Here is a 17,691-nt window from a genome sequence, read left to right as displayed (position 1 = left end):
GTATGTTTGTGTGTGTGTGTGTGTGTGCACGCGTGTGCGTGTGTGTGTGTGTGTGCGAGTGTGTGCGAACGCGCGCATGTGTGTGTGCGAATGTGCATGTGTGTGTATGTGTGTGTGCATGCGTGCATGTGTGTGTGCATGCGTGTGTGCATGTATATGTGTGTGTGTGCAAACGTGCGCATGTGCGTGTGTGCGTGTGTGTGTGCATGTGCATGTGTATATGTGTGTGTGTGCGTGTGTGTGTGTGTGTGTGCATGTGTGAGTTTCACATGAGGTCACCACAATGTCTCTAATAAAACATGATAATTACATTTCATGCTAAAATACAAAGCATCTAAATTAAGGAATAAGCAGAAGATGATTATAATTAACACAAATCAAACACGATATTTATTTAGATTTCACGCAGCACCACACACAAGTTCTATATTTACACACTGCACGCAAAGCATTATGGGACTTGTGGTACACACTGAGTGGAATATTCTCCATTAAAAAACAATGAAGATCATGTGTGTCCACTTTACTTAGAGTTACTAATATAACACTCACGCACACACACACACGCGCGCACACGCGCGCGCACACACGCACATGCACACACATGCACACAGGCATACACACACTCACACACACATGCGCACGTACAGACGTTTAGTGTATTTTGTTTATTGTGACCTATAGTGACCTCTCTGCTCTCTTCTAACTGCATGCAAACGTTTTTCTGGAAAAACAGGAGGAAATGCTGATAAGCAAAACGAGCCAAAAGTAGAAGCTTCTCCAGAACTCAGGAACAGAACTGAGGGAGATTTGCATGAAAGCGAGGCTTTCAGTCTGCAGCATTTTATAAGATCATTAAACACAGTTAGCGTTTAGCCCTCCTCATTAAACTCTACACGTGAAAACTGAATCATGAACATGGTGTGGAACGAGCTCATAGCAGAACATCAGGCAGTTTAACAGAACACAGAGGAGGACGAATGGATCAGCCTCAGTTACAGGTTTTTACAATCGCTTTGGCACTAATTTCAGAACCTTGTTGTCATTTTTCTAGACACAAAACTCAAAATGGTCATCTCTTGAAACACAGACTGTCCAATGTTCAAAACACTGCACTGTGCATTCATATCTTTAAAGAAAACCTGCACTTGCAGAATCATTGGTTCAAATAACTCATTTATGATAAAATGCCATAGGAACATTAATTTAGATCACTCACACACGAGATACTGATAGTTTCACTGTGTAGTTGTTTGTACAATCATTAAATATTGTAGTACAAAATATGTGATACGTGTTTCATTATGGTACTACATGTAAATGCATCACTGTAAAAGGACTAGTAGAGAGAATATTCACTGAACAAAATCTGAAATTTATTGATCAAATACAATCACATCACAACATAGGTTTCTTTGAATCAAAGCAGGAATAAAAAAAAAGTAAAAAGAAAAGAGTTCAGTACAGTACTGTAAAACGTCTCCTGCAGTGTTCCTCACCAGGCTTACTGCAAAAAGCAAAACACAGGATTGATTACTGTACTTCTATATTTCCATCCACTGTCTTGTAGATTTGGCCACAGGTTCTCATCCATATCACACTGGATGTTTTCATTAGCCGAACATCTTGGGAAGAATCTTCAGGCATGGGGAGTCCAGGCCTGACTCTGGTCTGTCGTGATGTCATTGCTTGCGTCATCCATGGCTTGGAGAAGGGTGACTTGTTCGTGAACCCATGGCTGCCTCTCTGGTGAGGCCTAAACCCTCCTCTATGATGAGGCCCACGATCACTTCTCAGAAGGGATGCTTGTCCCCTGCCATTCCTTTGAAGGTCTTCCTTGTCTTCCTCCTCCCACTGCTTGACCTCTATTGTGACCCGGATCACATGCCGGCTCCATGTTATCGCTATGTTGTTGTAGGTGGATATCACTCATTTCACTTTATACTCGTAGCACAGTGTGAAATCAATCATCAGTAGCGAGCTGGCCTTATTGGAAAAGCAATACAAGGGCCTGCATACATACAGTAACGTCACAATGGACATTGTCACAAAGCGGCTTTACAGAAATAAATGGATTAAAAAAATATATTGTAAATATGCGAATTTATCCCTCATGAGCAAGCCAGAGGCGGCGGTGGCAAGGAAAAACTCCCTGAGACAATATGAGGAAGAAACCTTGAGAGGAACCAGGCTCAAAAGGGAACCCATCCTCACCAGGGTGCAATGGATAGTGCAATTATAAATCATTCCCTTCTATTATTGTGTACTATATGGACAAATGGACAATATGTGCAACCAGTAAATTCATTACAGTTTTCGCAAGAGGTCCGGTTGGTTAAAATCTATCCACTGTCCACTGATGGAGTCCTGAGTACGAAGCTGCTCGTGGCAACTGCAGCCCCAAAGCCACTACAGCAATCGCAGTCCCAAGCCATTACAGTACAGCTCCCCATATGTGATTCCCAAGCCATCTCCACAGCCCCCAGGTGGCACCATCCCCAGCAATCCAAATGGTTCTTCAGGCCGTCCATATGGGGCCCCAGCAGCAGCGAGCAAACTCACTGATGAGAACTCCGGATGGGTCAAGCAGCGAGGAGGAGCAGAAGGGGTCAGGATCACTGGCATCTCAGAAGTAGCATGTGTAGCTCGACAGAGAGTGAGGGAGGGAGAGAGAGATGGAGAGAGAGGAAGAGATTGTTAGGTGAGCTTTTGTCCTGTAATGGTTAAGGACAATGTACTTTGCGTGCAGAGTGCAAGCAGGGACTCCGGCAAGACTAGCTATGACAGCATAACTGAAAGGGAGAGCCAGAAGCTAACACAGACATGAGGGAGTCCTGGGACATAAAGCAGCAGCCACTCCACCATCAACACACCTGAGTGAACGTGTGAGAGTGGGGGGGCGACAGCATCCAAACATCCCATTTCACCACAACACTCTATGCCTGTGAAACCCTCCAGACCTGCCCCTGTACCTAAGAAAACTATTCACTAAAGGCTTGACTAAACAAATATGTTTTCAGTCGAGACTTAAACACTGAGACTGTGTCTGAGCCCCGAACACTAAGTGGAAGGCTGTTCCATAACTGTGGGGCTTTGTAAGAGAAAGCTCTACTCCCAGCTGTAGCCCGCATTATTCGAGGTACCAACAAATAGCCTGCACCTTTTGATCTGAGTAGGCATGGTGGATCATAAAAGACCAAAAGTTCACTCAGGTACTGTGGCACAAGACCATTTAGTGCTTTATAGGTCAATAGTAGTATTTTATAATCAATATGAAATTTGATTGGGAGCCAATGCAGTGTGGATAAGATAGGGGTGATGTGGTCATATCTTCTGGTTCTAGTAAGGACTCTTGCTGCTGCATTCTGGACTAACTGGAGCTTGTTTATGCATTTCCTGGAACATCCAGACAGTAAGGCATTACAATAATCCAACCTAGAGGTAACAAAAGCATGAACTAGTTTTTCTGCATCGTGTAGTGACAACATATTTCTTATCTTAGCAATATTTCTGAGATGAAAGAAAGCGATCCTAGTGATATAATCTACATGAGCTTCAAAAGAAAGACTAGAGTCAATAATCACACCAAGGTCTTTTACTGATGCACATGATGAAACAGAAAAGCCATCCAGAGTTATTATGTAATCAGAAAGCTTACTTCTAGCTGCATGTGGTCCTAGTACAAGTACTTCTGTCTTGTCAGAATTAAGTAAGAGAAAGTTAATAAGCATCCAGTTTCTAATGTCTTTTACACATTCCTCAACTTTATTAAGCTGGTGTCTGTCATCTGGCTTTGCTGAAACATACACCTGTGTGTCATCAGCGTAACAGTGGAAGCTAATACCATGCTTACGAATAATTTTACCTAGAGGTAGCATATATAGAGAAAAGAGCAGTGGGCCTAAAACAGAACCTTGCGGGACACCAAACTTTACCTTAGTATGAGAAGAGAAGTCACCATTTACGTTTACAAACTGATAACGATCAATCAGATAAGACCTGAGCCAGGAAAGGGCTGTTCCCTTAATGCCTACTACATTTTCTAGTCTATCGAGGAGAATCGCATGATCAATGGTATCAAAAGCTGCACTAAGGTCAAGCAGCACAAGCAAGGAGTCACATCCCTGATCAGAGGTCAGTAGTAGGTCATTTACCACTTTAACCAGCGCTGTCTCTGTGCTATGATGAGGCCTAAATCCTGACTGAAACATTTCATGAATGCTATTCCTATGTAAGTATGAAATCTGAAAACATGGTCTGGAAAAGTGGTACATGGGACCATAGAAACAGGGTCTGATAGAGAATGATGATGAAATATTACATCCATAGATAATGTAATCCAATTGGTTCAGGTTCCATGGTAAATGGTTTTGTTATCCTGAAACTTTCACGATCTAAACATGGAATATTGTTCGTCAGTTTCCATAAAACTCTGCATTAAGAGTAAAGCAACAGTTACTTATCATTGTGAGAAGTTGTATACTGATAGTCAGATCATTGTAATGAAATGATTAGACAGTCGTCTCAGATGTAACGTGTGAATTGCATTGTGAAACGGTAATACTCTGATGTTAAGTTGTGTCATTCTGAACAGGTGATTTTAGTTCAATGAAGAAATGATCTTAGTTTTATGTGTATTGTATCCAAGCAATTGGAAAAGAGTTTTGAAAAATCGGTTTGTGTCCAGAGTTTTGAGAAATGACATGAAGGTTCTGAAATTAGTGCCAAAGTGATTGTAAAAAAAAACTGTATTTACAGTCAAACACGCGTTCACCAATCATCAGCATTCATCTGAAAACATTCACCACAGTCTGTGTAACCTTTTTTCCCTGACTCTATTTATTCATCATCATCACTATCACCATCATCATCACCACCATCATCATCACTATCACCATCATAACCATCATCATCATCATCACTGCCATCATCACCACCATCATCATCACTATCACCATCATCATCATCTTCACCATCACCTGTCTCAGTGGTAGGACAATAGCAGCCCTGTTCTTTGCTGTGAGAAAGTCCCTTTGGTTATAAAAATATAAACACAACATAGTTTTCCTGTTTGAACCTGGTGCATTTGTTTATCAGCTCCTGTCCTTCCTGATCATGTGACATCACCACAGTGAGGGATGTTAAAGGGGTTTGATCTGAACATTAAGACTCCATTCAGCAGCGAGCACCTCATCAGGTAAGACTGCAGCACTTTACCTGGATCTGTTCACCTGATCACTTTCTCATATCACTGATTAGTTATTGGCAAATTCACACGCTGCTTTAATCATTTACACTTCACACACCACAGAGAGCTGCTCTCTGACAAAAAGCCCTTCTTCTGGGTGCAAGTCATGTTTATTATTATTATTATTATTATTATTATTATGAGCTGATGTTGGATTTTAAACACACAGGGCATCACCATGGTAACCGTGTCAGTCGTGTTCCTCCTGCTCTCAGGTAAATACTGAATTCTAATCTATAGACTTGACGTCCTTTGAGCTCTCAGTGTGGAAGTAAAATCTCTGTGCAAGCTCCAGTGCGCTGACTCAGGACACAGTGAGACTGATTTCCGTTGGTTTGTAACTCATCCGAAAATGGAATTAAATAGAATTAAAAGTGAGGAGACTTTAAAGTTACAGAGTAATCATTTACACACACCGTAGCGACAGAACACACACACACACACACACACACGTGGGAATGTTTTTCTTTTTTTGGGCTGCTGTATTTGAAACAGTTTTGATGCTCAGAGTGTCAGAGTCTTTAATCAGGTTTATCCCGTGGTGTGGAGGTTTAATAACTCATCACCAGGAGGGACGCAGACGCCGTCTTACACACTGACGGCTTTAAATCCCGCTTTATACACAAACATGGCTGAAAAGCGCAGACTGTAAACCGAGCGTAAACTGTGTATTTATTGTCCTGTATGTTTCCGTTACTCAGGAGAAAGTAGTTTATGGTTTCTTGCTGTTCTGTTGGTTTTATTTCAGTCGTTTCTAGATGTGTTAATATTTAGAATAAAAGTTAGATGGCATTTAAGCTGGATGTGAATTTAATAATTCATATTTTGATGATGATCTTTAACTAGTTGATGTCCAGAGCAGCTTCATATCTGATTAATGTCACAGACACATCAGGGGAAAACACTGTTTAAAATACAACAGGAATGTGCCGCTTTGTGAACTTCGGTTCAGCTCCTGTAAAAGTCAGAATGTTTTTTCATCATTTCAGCAATCTGAGTTTCCATCAGCTGTAGTTTAAGTGGTTTTGTCACCTGTTTGCTTTTAAAAGAAAAACATTTAAATATATTTGTGCAGTAAAATGTCCTGTGATAGTGTACAGAGCTGCTGTAGTGTGAAGTTTAAAATGAACTTCTGATGAGCGTAATCTTGGCTAAACCTGAATAAAAGAAGAGGTTAGAGCAATATCTGAAGATTGTAGATGTTTGTCAGTAATGTGAATAATTTAATAAGAATGAATTTAATAAGATTAGTTTGTTGAGTTTGTTGATTTCAGGAATAGTGTTAGCTTCTAGTGTGTCACAGGAGTTTGTGGAAATGTGTTTTTCATGTCAGAAATAAAGAGAGTGAAGCGCGTGTAACTGTGCTAAGACAGGCTGGTTATTATTAGCACTGATATGAAGTGCAAAAGAAAAGGCTTCGTTTTCAACGATTTATGAAAAATGACATAAAAATGTCACAAACAAAAACAGACAAAAATATTATTTCCTACTGAAATGTAGTTTACAGTCAATCGACATTAAAACAGCGTCAAACTCCCAACATTATTACTGCTGTTATAATAATGATGATCAGATTAGATCAGATTAGATTAAATTAGATTAGATCAGATAGGATCAGATTAAATTAGATTAAATTAGATTAAATTGTATCAGATTATCTTAGATCAGATCAGATTGGATTAGAATAAATTAGATTGGATTGGATTAGAATAGACTTGATCGGATTAGATTACATCAGATTAGATTAGATCGGATTAAATCAGAGTAGAACAGATCAGATCTGATCAGATCGGATTAGAATAGATTAGATTATTAATACATCTATAACAATCTGTAGATTAGATTAGATCAGATAGAGATCTGTGCAGTCACCTGGAAAACACAGTCCTCTCTTCATGACTTTCACTGTTTCACATCTGTATAAAGCTCCAGCTGTTTTCACATCTCTATAAAGCTCCAGCTGTTTTCACATCTCTATAAAGCTCCAGCTGTTTTCACATCTCTATAAAGCTCCAGCTGTTTTCACATCTGTATAAAGCTCCAGCTGTTTTCACATCTCTATAAAGCTCCAGCTGTTTTCACATCTGTATAAACTCCAGCTGTTTTCACATCTCTATAAAGCTCCAGCTGTTTTCACATCTGTATAAAGCTCCAGCTGTTTTCCCATCACAGTGTTTTCACTTTTCTGAGTCACTTCACCAACAGGCCGCTGTTCTGGAGCTGCAAACAGTCTCTCAGTCTGAATGGAAAACAGCACATAGCCGTTCATCCACATCACATTTCCCTCCTTTCATCTCTGTCCTGCTGCATTAACAGGAGAAATTTCTTCCACAGCCTTTTCTCCTCCAGTCCACAGCCGCCTCACTACCTTCCATCTCATTCCGGGTGAAATGAATCAGACTGAGGCTCGGGCAGCTTGCAGAGAAAATTACACTGACCTCGTCACTGTGTACTCTGATGAAGACAACACTGAACTGGAGAATATGATGGCTGGTCTCTGTAACGGCTGGATCGGTCTCTATCGCGGTCAGTCCAGTGAGAAATGGTCTAATGATGATCCTGTAACATTCAGAAATCTGACAGGGGATTGTGGAGACTTAAACTCCTGCTGTGCTGCTATGAAGGCTGATGGGGCATGGGAAAGTATTCAGTGCACAGAGAAGAGATATTTCATGTGCTATGAACAAGGTAACATGTGACCTAATTACAATATAACTATTTAAATCTAAACATAACATCTAAACATATAATTGTCTTATTCTTGCACCTTCCACAGCTGCTTCTTCACAGACTCCTAATTATCATCTAATCCTTGAGAGTAAGACCTGGTATGAAGCTCAGCGTTACTGCAGGGGGAACTACACTGACCTGGTCAGCATCAGAGATCAGCAGCAAAATGAAGAGGTGAAGATTAAAGGGTTAAACAGCAACACGCCCTTCTGGATCGGCCTGCTGCGTGATCGCTGGCAGTGGACTGAGGGAGGAAACTCCGCCTACAGAAACTGGGCGAGTGATCATCCTCAGCAATCAGCAAACTGTGTAGCACTGACTGGAGGAAAATGGCATTCAGTGCCGTGCAGTAATAATCACTCTGCTCTGTGCTACAACAGTAAGTGTCGACTTTCCAAACAGTAGAATCATCTCAGCAATCTTCTGTATAATGACTAGAACACAGCTGGTGTGAGTCTCTGTCTCTGATATCACTCTAAACCGTCCTCCTCCTTTTGGGTTTTTGTGTCTCTATCAGCTTCCATCCATGTGAGTGATGTGGCTCTGAGCTGGGAGAAAGCGCTGGATTACTGTGATAAAGAGAACAGGGCTGGGTTTTGGCAGATTGAGTCTAAAGCTGAACAGGAAAAATTGGAGTTTGAGCTCAGGAGGAGGCGTGTCTCTCAGCCTGTGTGGGTGGGGCTTAGACAGAGCCTTCTCTTCGGGTTCTGGATTTGGGCCGATGGGAAGGCTGTGTTTCCGTACGCCAACTGGGATGAAGGGAAACAGCCCGAGCATCAGCTCTCTGAGCACTGCGGCGCCGTCGTTCCACAGACAAACTACACATGGAGAGATAAGAACTGTCAGTCTCACTACAGAGCTCTGTGTCACATCAAATGTTCTCCATGACACACACACACACACACACACACACACACACACACACACTCATACACACAGACACACAGATGGTTCTTTGGGTACTTAGGGGTTCTCTGATTCTGTAGGTGTTTTATTTGGAATTCTGTCTGAAAGGGAAACTCTTCTATTGTATGGTTCTGTACAGGAGCTTTAACGGTTCTCCTCCAAGAGACAGCCACAGATTCTAGAGTTCTAACCATTTTATTCTAATACTGAACTAACTACCTGTTCTCTCTCTCTCTCTCTCTCTCTCTCTCTGTTTATGAAGATGTGAATGGTTTATGAATAGATGCTAATGTTCTACGTGTTAATTTCCTGTTGCTGTTTCAGATGTAGCTGCTGTGGTTTGGGGAGTTTGGTTTAGACTGAATGTAGCATGTTGATTAAAAAACTACTTTATATATTTTATCTTCCATTTCTTCTGAATGAAACTGGATTTATTTGATAAGCTTTTTCAGTAATGATGTACAATAAATACTGTAATTTTTCTGTTCATAATAAAGGTTCGATCAAAGGCGATTTTTCTTTTTAAATTCACTATACCCTCTTTACAAATGGAATATAAAGTTCATTCTGTTGTCCAAAACTGTTATTCTGTTATCTCACTTCCCCTTGTGTTCACTTACAGCATTTACAGAACAAGGAGCAAGGGGAGGAGTGTATAGTGTAGTTCATTTTTAATTTGAAACACACCCAACTTCTGCAGCAGAAAAGATTCCACCATGCTACTTATTATTATTATTATTTTATTTTTTTTTTGCCATTAGCAGGTGCATTGACTAGCCACCAAGCTAAATAGAGTAAATAGTGAAATAGCATGCTTATTAGCCTGTCTAGATACTAGCCAGTGTGCTAACTTGTACAGAATAATGCAATGATCTGTCAGCTGTCATAATGCTGCAGCTGGCCACATAAAATAAAATCGATCTATTTGAATATAATATATAATATATAATATATAATATATGATCTATTTGTGACTGTGTTGGTGATTGGTGGAATGATGAACACTGCGAGTCGGGTGGATGGTCACTCAAGGCTTCTTTTTATTGTCTTGGGATAAACAGGACCATATGTTGATTAGATTGCAGATCATTGATGATGCATGACAGTCAGCAGCGAGTCATCGTCAAACTGCTGCCGATTACGTTTCCTTAAAATGATCGTGAACATATAGTGGACAAAAATCTCACAAAAATATAAAGCAGTATCTTTTCTTCACAATTCTCATTAAATCACATTAATGTATTGAAACTATAAACTCAAGTGACCAATATTTTACATATTTTAGTATAAAAGAAAAACAGAAAGGGAAAACGCAACTCTCGAATGACGCAACACATAGTTCAGCACGTGCGAGTGTGCAGCACGTGTGCTCATGCTAGCGGCTAAAGATTTACACACAGAACACAACAAAAACTGAATAAAACACATACCTGGGATAAACAGGACCATATGTCGATTAGATTGCAGATCATTGATGATGCATGACAGTCTTAAATGAAATAAACAGAGTTTCAGTGCTTACAAGCAGGCCAATACACACACTCCTCGATTTATCGTCACAAATAACACATATTTGATTCTACTAACAGGACTAGGAGCTGACAGACAGAACTGCTCACTTGGAGCAAAATCCATCAAGTCGTCCAAGTAGCAGAGAAGACTAGTGAAATTTTCATCACCAAAAATGGACATCATCATCCTCATAAAGGTTGCTGGACTGTTGGTCAAACCCCGAGGTAAACGATTATATTCGTGTAAACCGAAAGGAGAGGAAAAAGCAGTGTACTTTTTATGCTCTTCAAACAAGGGAACATTATAAAAGCCAGAAGTCAAGTCCATGGTAGAAAAGAAAACATTGCCTCCCAGGGCTGCGAGTGCATCTGATTGGTGTGGGAGTGGGTGGGCATCTTTTACTGTCTTTGCATTCAGCCATCTAAAATCTGTACAAATGCAGAGGTCACCATTCTTTTTCCACACCAAAACTAGCGGAGATGCATATTCACACTGAGACTTCCTAATAATGCCCTTCAGTTCCATTTCATTTAAGACAGTACGCAGCTTATCCTAGTGGCAGGGAGCCACACGGCAATAAGGGAGTCGAAATGGCTTCTCGTCCACCAGGTGGATTTTGTGGACAAAGTCAGTGGCTTCTCCACAGTCCATTTTTCCATGGGAAAACATTGACTCATACTTCTCAATGAGATCCAAAGGTCTGTCCTTCCAATCATCTGACACTTCGCAAGCCTCCAGATTCAGGTCTTGCAGTCCTAACTTATACAGCACATTTGCTCTCTCATCACTAGAACACACATGGCTCACAGGACTCTCAGCGCACTGAACATTACTCTTCAGGGACTCAGATGTAGACAACTCCTCAACAGCTATACAAATGAAAACATCCATGATTTTAGTGTTTTTCTTAAGAACGATTACTTTGTCTGTAGGGTTCATTATTTTGAATGGCACCCATCTACTGCCCCACATAGGCGTGATGACTCTCCCTATGATCACATTCCTTGGACGGCATTTACAGAGAGTTGGCTCAACAATAACTGTGCTCCCTACAGAAACAGCTTTTGATCCAGGAAGCTGAGCCCAAGCGAGATGTTCATGGTTCGGTTCTAGAGCTATTTTCTCCTTCAGCTTAGCCGTGCCCACCTTGTCAGGCATGTCTCCTCCCTTCCATCGTTCCACATTCGAAAGCAGAGACAGAAATTGGTGACATTCAACATCATCAGAATTGGCTGAGCTGGACACAAGTCTCCAGTATCCGTCCGTTCCTTTCATTCTTTGAATCAGCCATTTGATAGCGTTGCTACCCAGAATTAAATCATCAGTTTGGCCTGGAACGACTAAAACTGGAACAACCTTCTTACAGGCATAAACTGTGAGTTCAACCGATTATGACGACATCATTGGCAGGGAGCTTTAGTAAATCGGGCTTGTGCTGCAACAAGCGACGTTCAGTAGCTTCACTTAACGTGCATGCCATGGAGCCACTGTCAACCATAGCTTTCAGTTGAAGGTCACTCCATACTGTTGCTGATGCGTAAAACAGGCTATCAATCCTCTGTACTCTGTGCGTGTTCTGAAAAATGACAGTTTTCCCTGCAGGCTCAACATAATTAGAAAGACTATAAACTGAGGTAGGGTCACTCATACAGCACTGGTTGGGAGGAATATTCTTAAGATCTACACCGTCCTCCCCTGAGTGTAGGTCTTCTAGTTTCCCAGCCCATGAGAAGACGGAGATTTCACTCTCTCAGGACAAACAAAGCGGGAGTGGTCAGGAGAGTTACACTGGAAACACAACTTTTTGTCACGACAATGCGTGAAGCCGGAATGATCAGGGCTCGCACAGACAGTGCATGGCAGGTCATTGAGGCCTTTTATTCGAGGTAGACTTACATTGGGTTTTGAGCGTCGACTTGGCTCTTTGCTGGTGGATTCCTTTAACAGGACTTTTTCCAACAGGTTCATGACTCGTTCTAATGCAGAAACTTCCACAGACTTGGACTGCTGAACATTGGAGGTAGATGGAAGTGCTGCTGTTGACAGTTCCACTTCAGTTCTGTTCACAGGAATTTTAGTGGGTGCTGCATTTCTTGCTGCAGAAACAAGACTGGTCTCCGAGTGATATTCATTCAAAATATTGTGCACGTCCCGCACAGACCATGCATCAATTGTTTTAGATCGAAAAGTGATGGCGAGCTCTTTACAAGGGCAGTGTCTGATGAACATGTGAGTTACCTCTGTCCCTGGACAATCCAGCACTTTACCCTGTTCTTTCAAGCGCTCAGCAGCGACGTCAACTGCACGGTTTAACCTGAGCCAGTACTCATAAGCATCCTCGTCTGGTCTGGGTAAGGTGGTATAGAAATCGGCCAGTGGGAGAGGATAGCAGGGAGCAGCTTCAAAATGTTTCCTGAGAATACTAAAAATTGCATCAGGGTTATGCTCAATGTCAATGTCACTGTTCCTTATACCGAACTTGACCACATCTCTTGCTTTGCCTCGTAGATGGACCATAATTTCCTCCGCTTGTTGCTCTTTTCTTAGATTATTCTGTTTAATGTAGTCTCTCACGATATCTATCCACTCATCTAAGTCAACAGTGTCAGAAACTTCACCTCTGAAGCTAGGAGGTTCTTTCACATTTCTGGAAAACGACAACTGGCTTTGTATTAAGTCCAGCACTTGTAAAGCTGTACCGTCTGTCGTCACATTTTTTGAGGAATCACTCACTGACTGTGTGTCTACTGAATGTGTTTGATTCAGTCTAGTGACTATGCTATCAGCAATTTGCTGACTGACTTGACTGATTATGTCAGACATTGCTGTGACTACATCTGGGGGCTGTGTGTTAGGAAATGGGGTAGACGAAAACACACCCTGTTGCTCTACTGAAGCATCCGATTCATGACTAGTAGGTGGGCCCTCACAAACTAATGGATCTGAATTGGGAGCATCACTCTCTGCATCATTCTGTAAACTGGGCTCACTGAACTGTAAAGACTTTGGCACTTTTAATAAACCCCATCCTCTACAGTTTTAGAGTGAGACAGACAGGTTTAGAGTGAGACAGTGTGACAGACAGGTTTAGAGTGAGACAGGTTTAGAGTGAGACAGACAGGTTTAGAGTGAGACAGGTTTAGAGTGAGACAGTGTGACAGACAGGTTTAGAGTGAGACAGGTTTAGAGTGAGACAGTGAGACAGACAGGTTTAGAGTGAGACCGTGAGACAGACAGGTTTAGAGTGAGACAGGTTTAGAGTGAGACAGTGAGACAGACAGGTTTAGAGTGAGACCGTGAGACAGACAGGTTTAGAGTGAGACAGGTTTAGAGTGAGACAGTGAGACAGACAGGTTTAGAGTGAGACCGTGAGACAGACAGGTTTAGAGTGAGACAGGTTTAGAGTGAGGCAGACAGGTTTAGAGTGAGACAGGTTTAGAGTGAGACAGTGAGACAGGTTTAGAGTGAGACAGGTTTAGAGTGAGGCAGACTCTCTGCATCATTCTGTAAACTGGGCTCACTGAACTGTAAAGACTTTGGCACTTTTAATAAACCCCATCCTCTACCTTTACTTCCACAGACAGGAGTGTGATAGTCATCAAAACCACTCATTGTGAATGTCAGTACACATAAACATCAATACACATAAATAATGAGGTACGCTGGATGCAAACTTCAGAAATCAGTGATGAAATGATTCAAAAGACAGAAGTGGATTTTTCAGCAGGATAATGATCCAAAGCACCAGCCACGTTTTGAAAGAACACTTCTCATAGTCCTGACCTGAACTCTGGCTTAAATGGAGAAGAAATGAGATTGTTGATGCTGTAGTGTGGATGAACTGAAAGTTTTGGTGGTTGAAACTTGGAGGAAACTTCCACCACAACTGTTACACAAACTGGTTGATTTCAGGCCCAAATGCTGTCAAGAAGCTCTGCGAAACAAAGGATGGCAAACTAAACACTAGACACTAGACAAAATAAAAGCAACAAACATCTTAATCGAAAAACATTTCAGTATTAATTCATTTTTTCGGACTGTACATTAAACACTGTTTGTTCCTCAAATGTTTTCAAACGTCATCACATTATTTACCAGAGTATGAGAGAGAGAGAGAGAGAGAGATTTTACATTTTATTGGTTTATTTCCTGTTACTTGTGCGAAACAACTTGATGAAGCCACAAGAAAAAGAATTTGATTTTACACTTACCCAGTATCATCTACAAATTAAACACAAAAACATAATTACAGGTGAATTAAACGTGAAATATATTAAACATGTTGGCTTTTAATTCATAAAAAATAATAATAATCCAAAGACAAAAGAATTATAAAACATGTTGGGTTTTAATTCTTCATACACAACTAAAAATACAAACAGTTTTAAGGAAATTTACACTAAATTTAATATTTGCATATAATTTGCTATTTATAAAAAAGTATTCACGAGTAATTTTTAGATAATTACATTTAAGTGATAATAGCAGAAAATGATGACTTCACAGATTAACATCTCATTTCAAATGATAAATATAAAAAATGTAAAATAAACAGTAATAAATTCATAATTTTACATTCAACAAATTCCACAAATTATTTCCTATATTACACACATACAAAGCTGCCTGTAGTGACATTTCCTCACAATTCACACACAGAAAACACCTGATTCAGTGAGACAGGTAGAGAGAGACAGGTTTAGAGTGAGTGAGAGTTTTAGAGAGTGAGACAGACAGGTTTAGAGTGAGACAGGTTTAGAGTGAGACAGGTTTAGAGTGAGACAGGTTTAGAGTGAGACAGTGAGACAGACAGTTTTAGAGTGGGACAGGTTTAGAATGAGACAGTGAGACAGACAAGTTTAGAGTAGGACAGGTTTAGAGTGAGATGGTGAGACAAGTTTAAAGTGAGACAGTGAGACAGGTTTAGAGTGAGACAGACAAGTTTAAAGTGAGACAGTGAGACAGGTTTAGAGTGAGACAGACAGGTTTAGAGTGAGACAGGTTTAGGGTGAGACAGACAGGTTTAGAGTGAGACAGGTTTAGAGTGAGACAGGTTTAGAGTGAGACAGTGAGACAGACAGGTTTAGAGTGAGACAGGTTTAGAGTGACGCAGTGAGACAGGTTTAGAGTGAGACAGGTTTAGAGTGACACAGTGAGACAGGTTTAGAGTGAGACAGGTTTAGAGTGAGACAGTGAGACAGACAGGTTTAGAGTGAGACAGTGAGACAGACAGGTTTAGAGTGAGACAGGTTTAGAGTGAGACAGTGAGACAGGTTTAGAGTGAGACAGTGAGACAGACAGGTTTAGAGTGAGACAGACAGGTTTAGAGTGAGACAGTGAGACAGGTTTAGAGTGAGACAGGTTTAGAGTGAGACAGTGAGACAGGTTTAGAGTGAGACAGGTTTAGAGTGAGACAGACAGGTTTAGAGTGAGACAGTGAGACAGGTTTAGAGTGAGACAGTGAGACAGACAGGTTTAGAGTGAGACAGGTTTAGAGTGAGATAGTGAGACAGGTTTAGAGTGAGACAGGTTTAGAGTGAGACAGGTTTAGAGTGAGACAGTGTGACAGACAGGTTTAGAGTGAGACAGGTTTAGAGTGAGATAGTGAGACAGGTTTAGAGTGAGGCAGACAGGTTTAGAGTGAGACAGTGAGACAGACAGGTTTAGAGTGAGACAGTGAGACAGACAGGTTTAGAGTGAGACAGGTTTAGAGTGAGACAGTGAGACAGGTTTAGAGTGAGACAGTGAGACAGGTTTAGAGTGAGACAGGTTTAGAGTGAGACAGTGAGACAGGTTTAGAGTGAGACAGGTTTAGAGTGAGACAGTGAGACAGACAGGTTTAGAGTGAGACAGTGAGACAGGTTTAGAGTGAGACAGTGAGACAGTGAGACAGGTTTAGAGTGAGACAGTGAGACAGTGAGACAGGTTTAGAGTGAGACAGTGAGACAGACAGGTTTAGAGTGAGACAGGTTTAGAGTGAGACAGTGAGACAGGTTTAGAGTGAGACAAACAGGACTTTATCGAAAGTTTCTGGAAGCTGCTGTTCTCAGGTTGAAGCTCAGCGCTGAAGTGTTTCCGCTCACAGCTGAAGATTTAATCAGAGCCGACTCCCACTTAAAGAAGCCACACCCATTGTTACGAGAGGCGGAGCCTGTATGGGTGGAGTAGCGAGGGGCGGGGCCTGAGCTCCTCCTACCTGCACAGGTGTAGAAGGCCCGGCCATGGTTCGGTCCACCATTACACACCGTCAACCTCCTCGACCGCCGGCCACAATCACACAGAGGAGATGTGATCTTAACCCCACCCCTCAGAGGTGGGAGGGGCAACCGCTTAGAGGAGGAAGTGGAGAAAGCTGATTGGTTGGCAGAGAGTAGAGAAAGACCTGATTGGTTGATGCAGACAGAGGAAACAGCTGACTGGTTGAGAGAGAAGGAAGAGAGAACTGATTTGTTGGTGAAAGAGGATGTGTCCTTAGCCCTGCCCCTTGGAGGTGGGAGGGGCAACTGCTTAGAGGAGGAGGAGAGTGATGATTGGTTAACAGAGCAAGAAGGGCGGGTTCGGTTGCTAGAAAAAGACGAGTGAGCGGGTTGGTTCACAGAAATATAGGAGAGAGCTGATTGGTTGAGAGAAATGGAATCAAGTGATTGGTTGACAGAGACAGAGGAGAGCTTTGACTGGTTTATAGGGATAGAGGAGCAAGCTGATTGGTTGATAGAGACAGAGGGCCGAGCTGATTGGTTGATAGAGACAGAGGGCCGAGCTGATTGGTTGATAGAGACAGAGGGCCGAGCTGATTGGTTGAGTGTTAATGATAGAACGGAGGAAGGAACACGGAACACTGAAGAAGAAGAGGAGGAGGAGGATTGATGCGATTGGTCATTGTATATGGAGAAAGGGATTGTGGGAGTTCTTGTGCCAAGTCCTTTCAGAGATCTGATTGGGTCTTTAAAGGAACAAGGGGGGTTGGGGTTAAGTGGGCGTGGCTTTGTCTTACACATAGGAGAGGCGGAGTCTTGGGGCATGTTTCCAGAGATGTCCTCTAATACCACGTCGTCATAGGAACCGGACTCCCCAAATTCGGTCAACACAAACTCCTCCGGCCAATCAGACACCAGCGTGTCCGGGCGTGACGCGTGTGTGACGGGCGTCTCCGGGCGTGACGCGTGTGTGACGGGCGTCTCCGGGCGTGACGCGTGTGTGACGGGCGTGTCCGGGCGTGACGCGTGTGTGACGGGCGTGTCCGGGCGTGACGCGTGTGTGACGGGCGTGTCCGGGCGTGACGCGTGTGTGACGGG

At 42.1% G+C, this 17,691-nt stretch overlaps 2 protein-coding genes across 2 annotated transcripts in view; one reads left to right on the top strand and one right to left on the bottom strand.

Moving 5' to 3' along the window:
- The first annotated feature begins 5,108 nt into the window (after positions 1-5,108).
- Positions 5,109-9,397, top strand: LOC117596189 (macrophage mannose receptor 1). The gene is made up of 5 exons (XM_053230196.1): positions 5,109-5,197; positions 5,418-5,463; positions 7,583-7,936; positions 8,025-8,357; positions 8,496-9,397. Exons 2-5 carry the CDS (start codon positions 5,427-5,429, stop codon positions 8,864-8,866), a joined length of 1,095 nt encoding a protein of 364 aa, XP_053086171.1. The 5' UTR covers positions 5,109-5,197; positions 5,418-5,426; the 3' UTR covers positions 8,867-9,397.
- A 6,959-nt stretch (positions 9,398-16,356) lies between these two features.
- eri2 (ERI1 exoribonuclease family member 2) overlaps positions 16,357-17,691 on the bottom strand; it is a gene marked incomplete at its 5' end in the record, with an annotated part of 3,813 nt that continues 2,478 nt past the window's right edge. Inside the window, one exon of the mRNA XM_053229907.1 lies at positions 16,357-17,691. This exon is cut by the window's right edge and continues 354 nt beyond it. Coding sequence (XP_053085882.1) covers positions 16,414-17,691 — 1,278 coding nt within the window.

Source organism: Pangasianodon hypophthalmus, chromosome 26 (assembly GCF_027358585.1).
Source record: "Pangasianodon hypophthalmus isolate fPanHyp1 chromosome 26, fPanHyp1.pri, whole genome shotgun sequence".
NCBI classification, from domain to species: domain Eukaryota; kingdom Metazoa; phylum Chordata; class Actinopteri; order Siluriformes; family Pangasiidae; genus Pangasianodon; species Pangasianodon hypophthalmus.
The sequence above is the reverse complement of the archived record's forward strand: the minus strand, read 5'-3'. Positions and strand labels throughout refer to the sequence as shown.

Bases quoted from the DNA above. Each gene is read 5' to 3' on its own strand.
- LOC117596189 (XM_053230196.1), top strand. From the start codon at position 5,427: ATGGTAACCGTGTCAGTCGTGTTCCTCCTGCTCTCAG. The intron at 5,464-7,582 runs GTAAATACTGAA...TTTCTTCCACAG, and splicing joins CGTGTTCCTCCTGCTCTCAG to CCTTTTCTCCTCCAGTCCAC. The intron at 8,358-8,495 runs GTAAGTGTCGAC...TGTCTCTATCAG, and splicing joins CTCTGCTCTGTGCTACAACA to CTTCCATCCATGTGAGTGAT.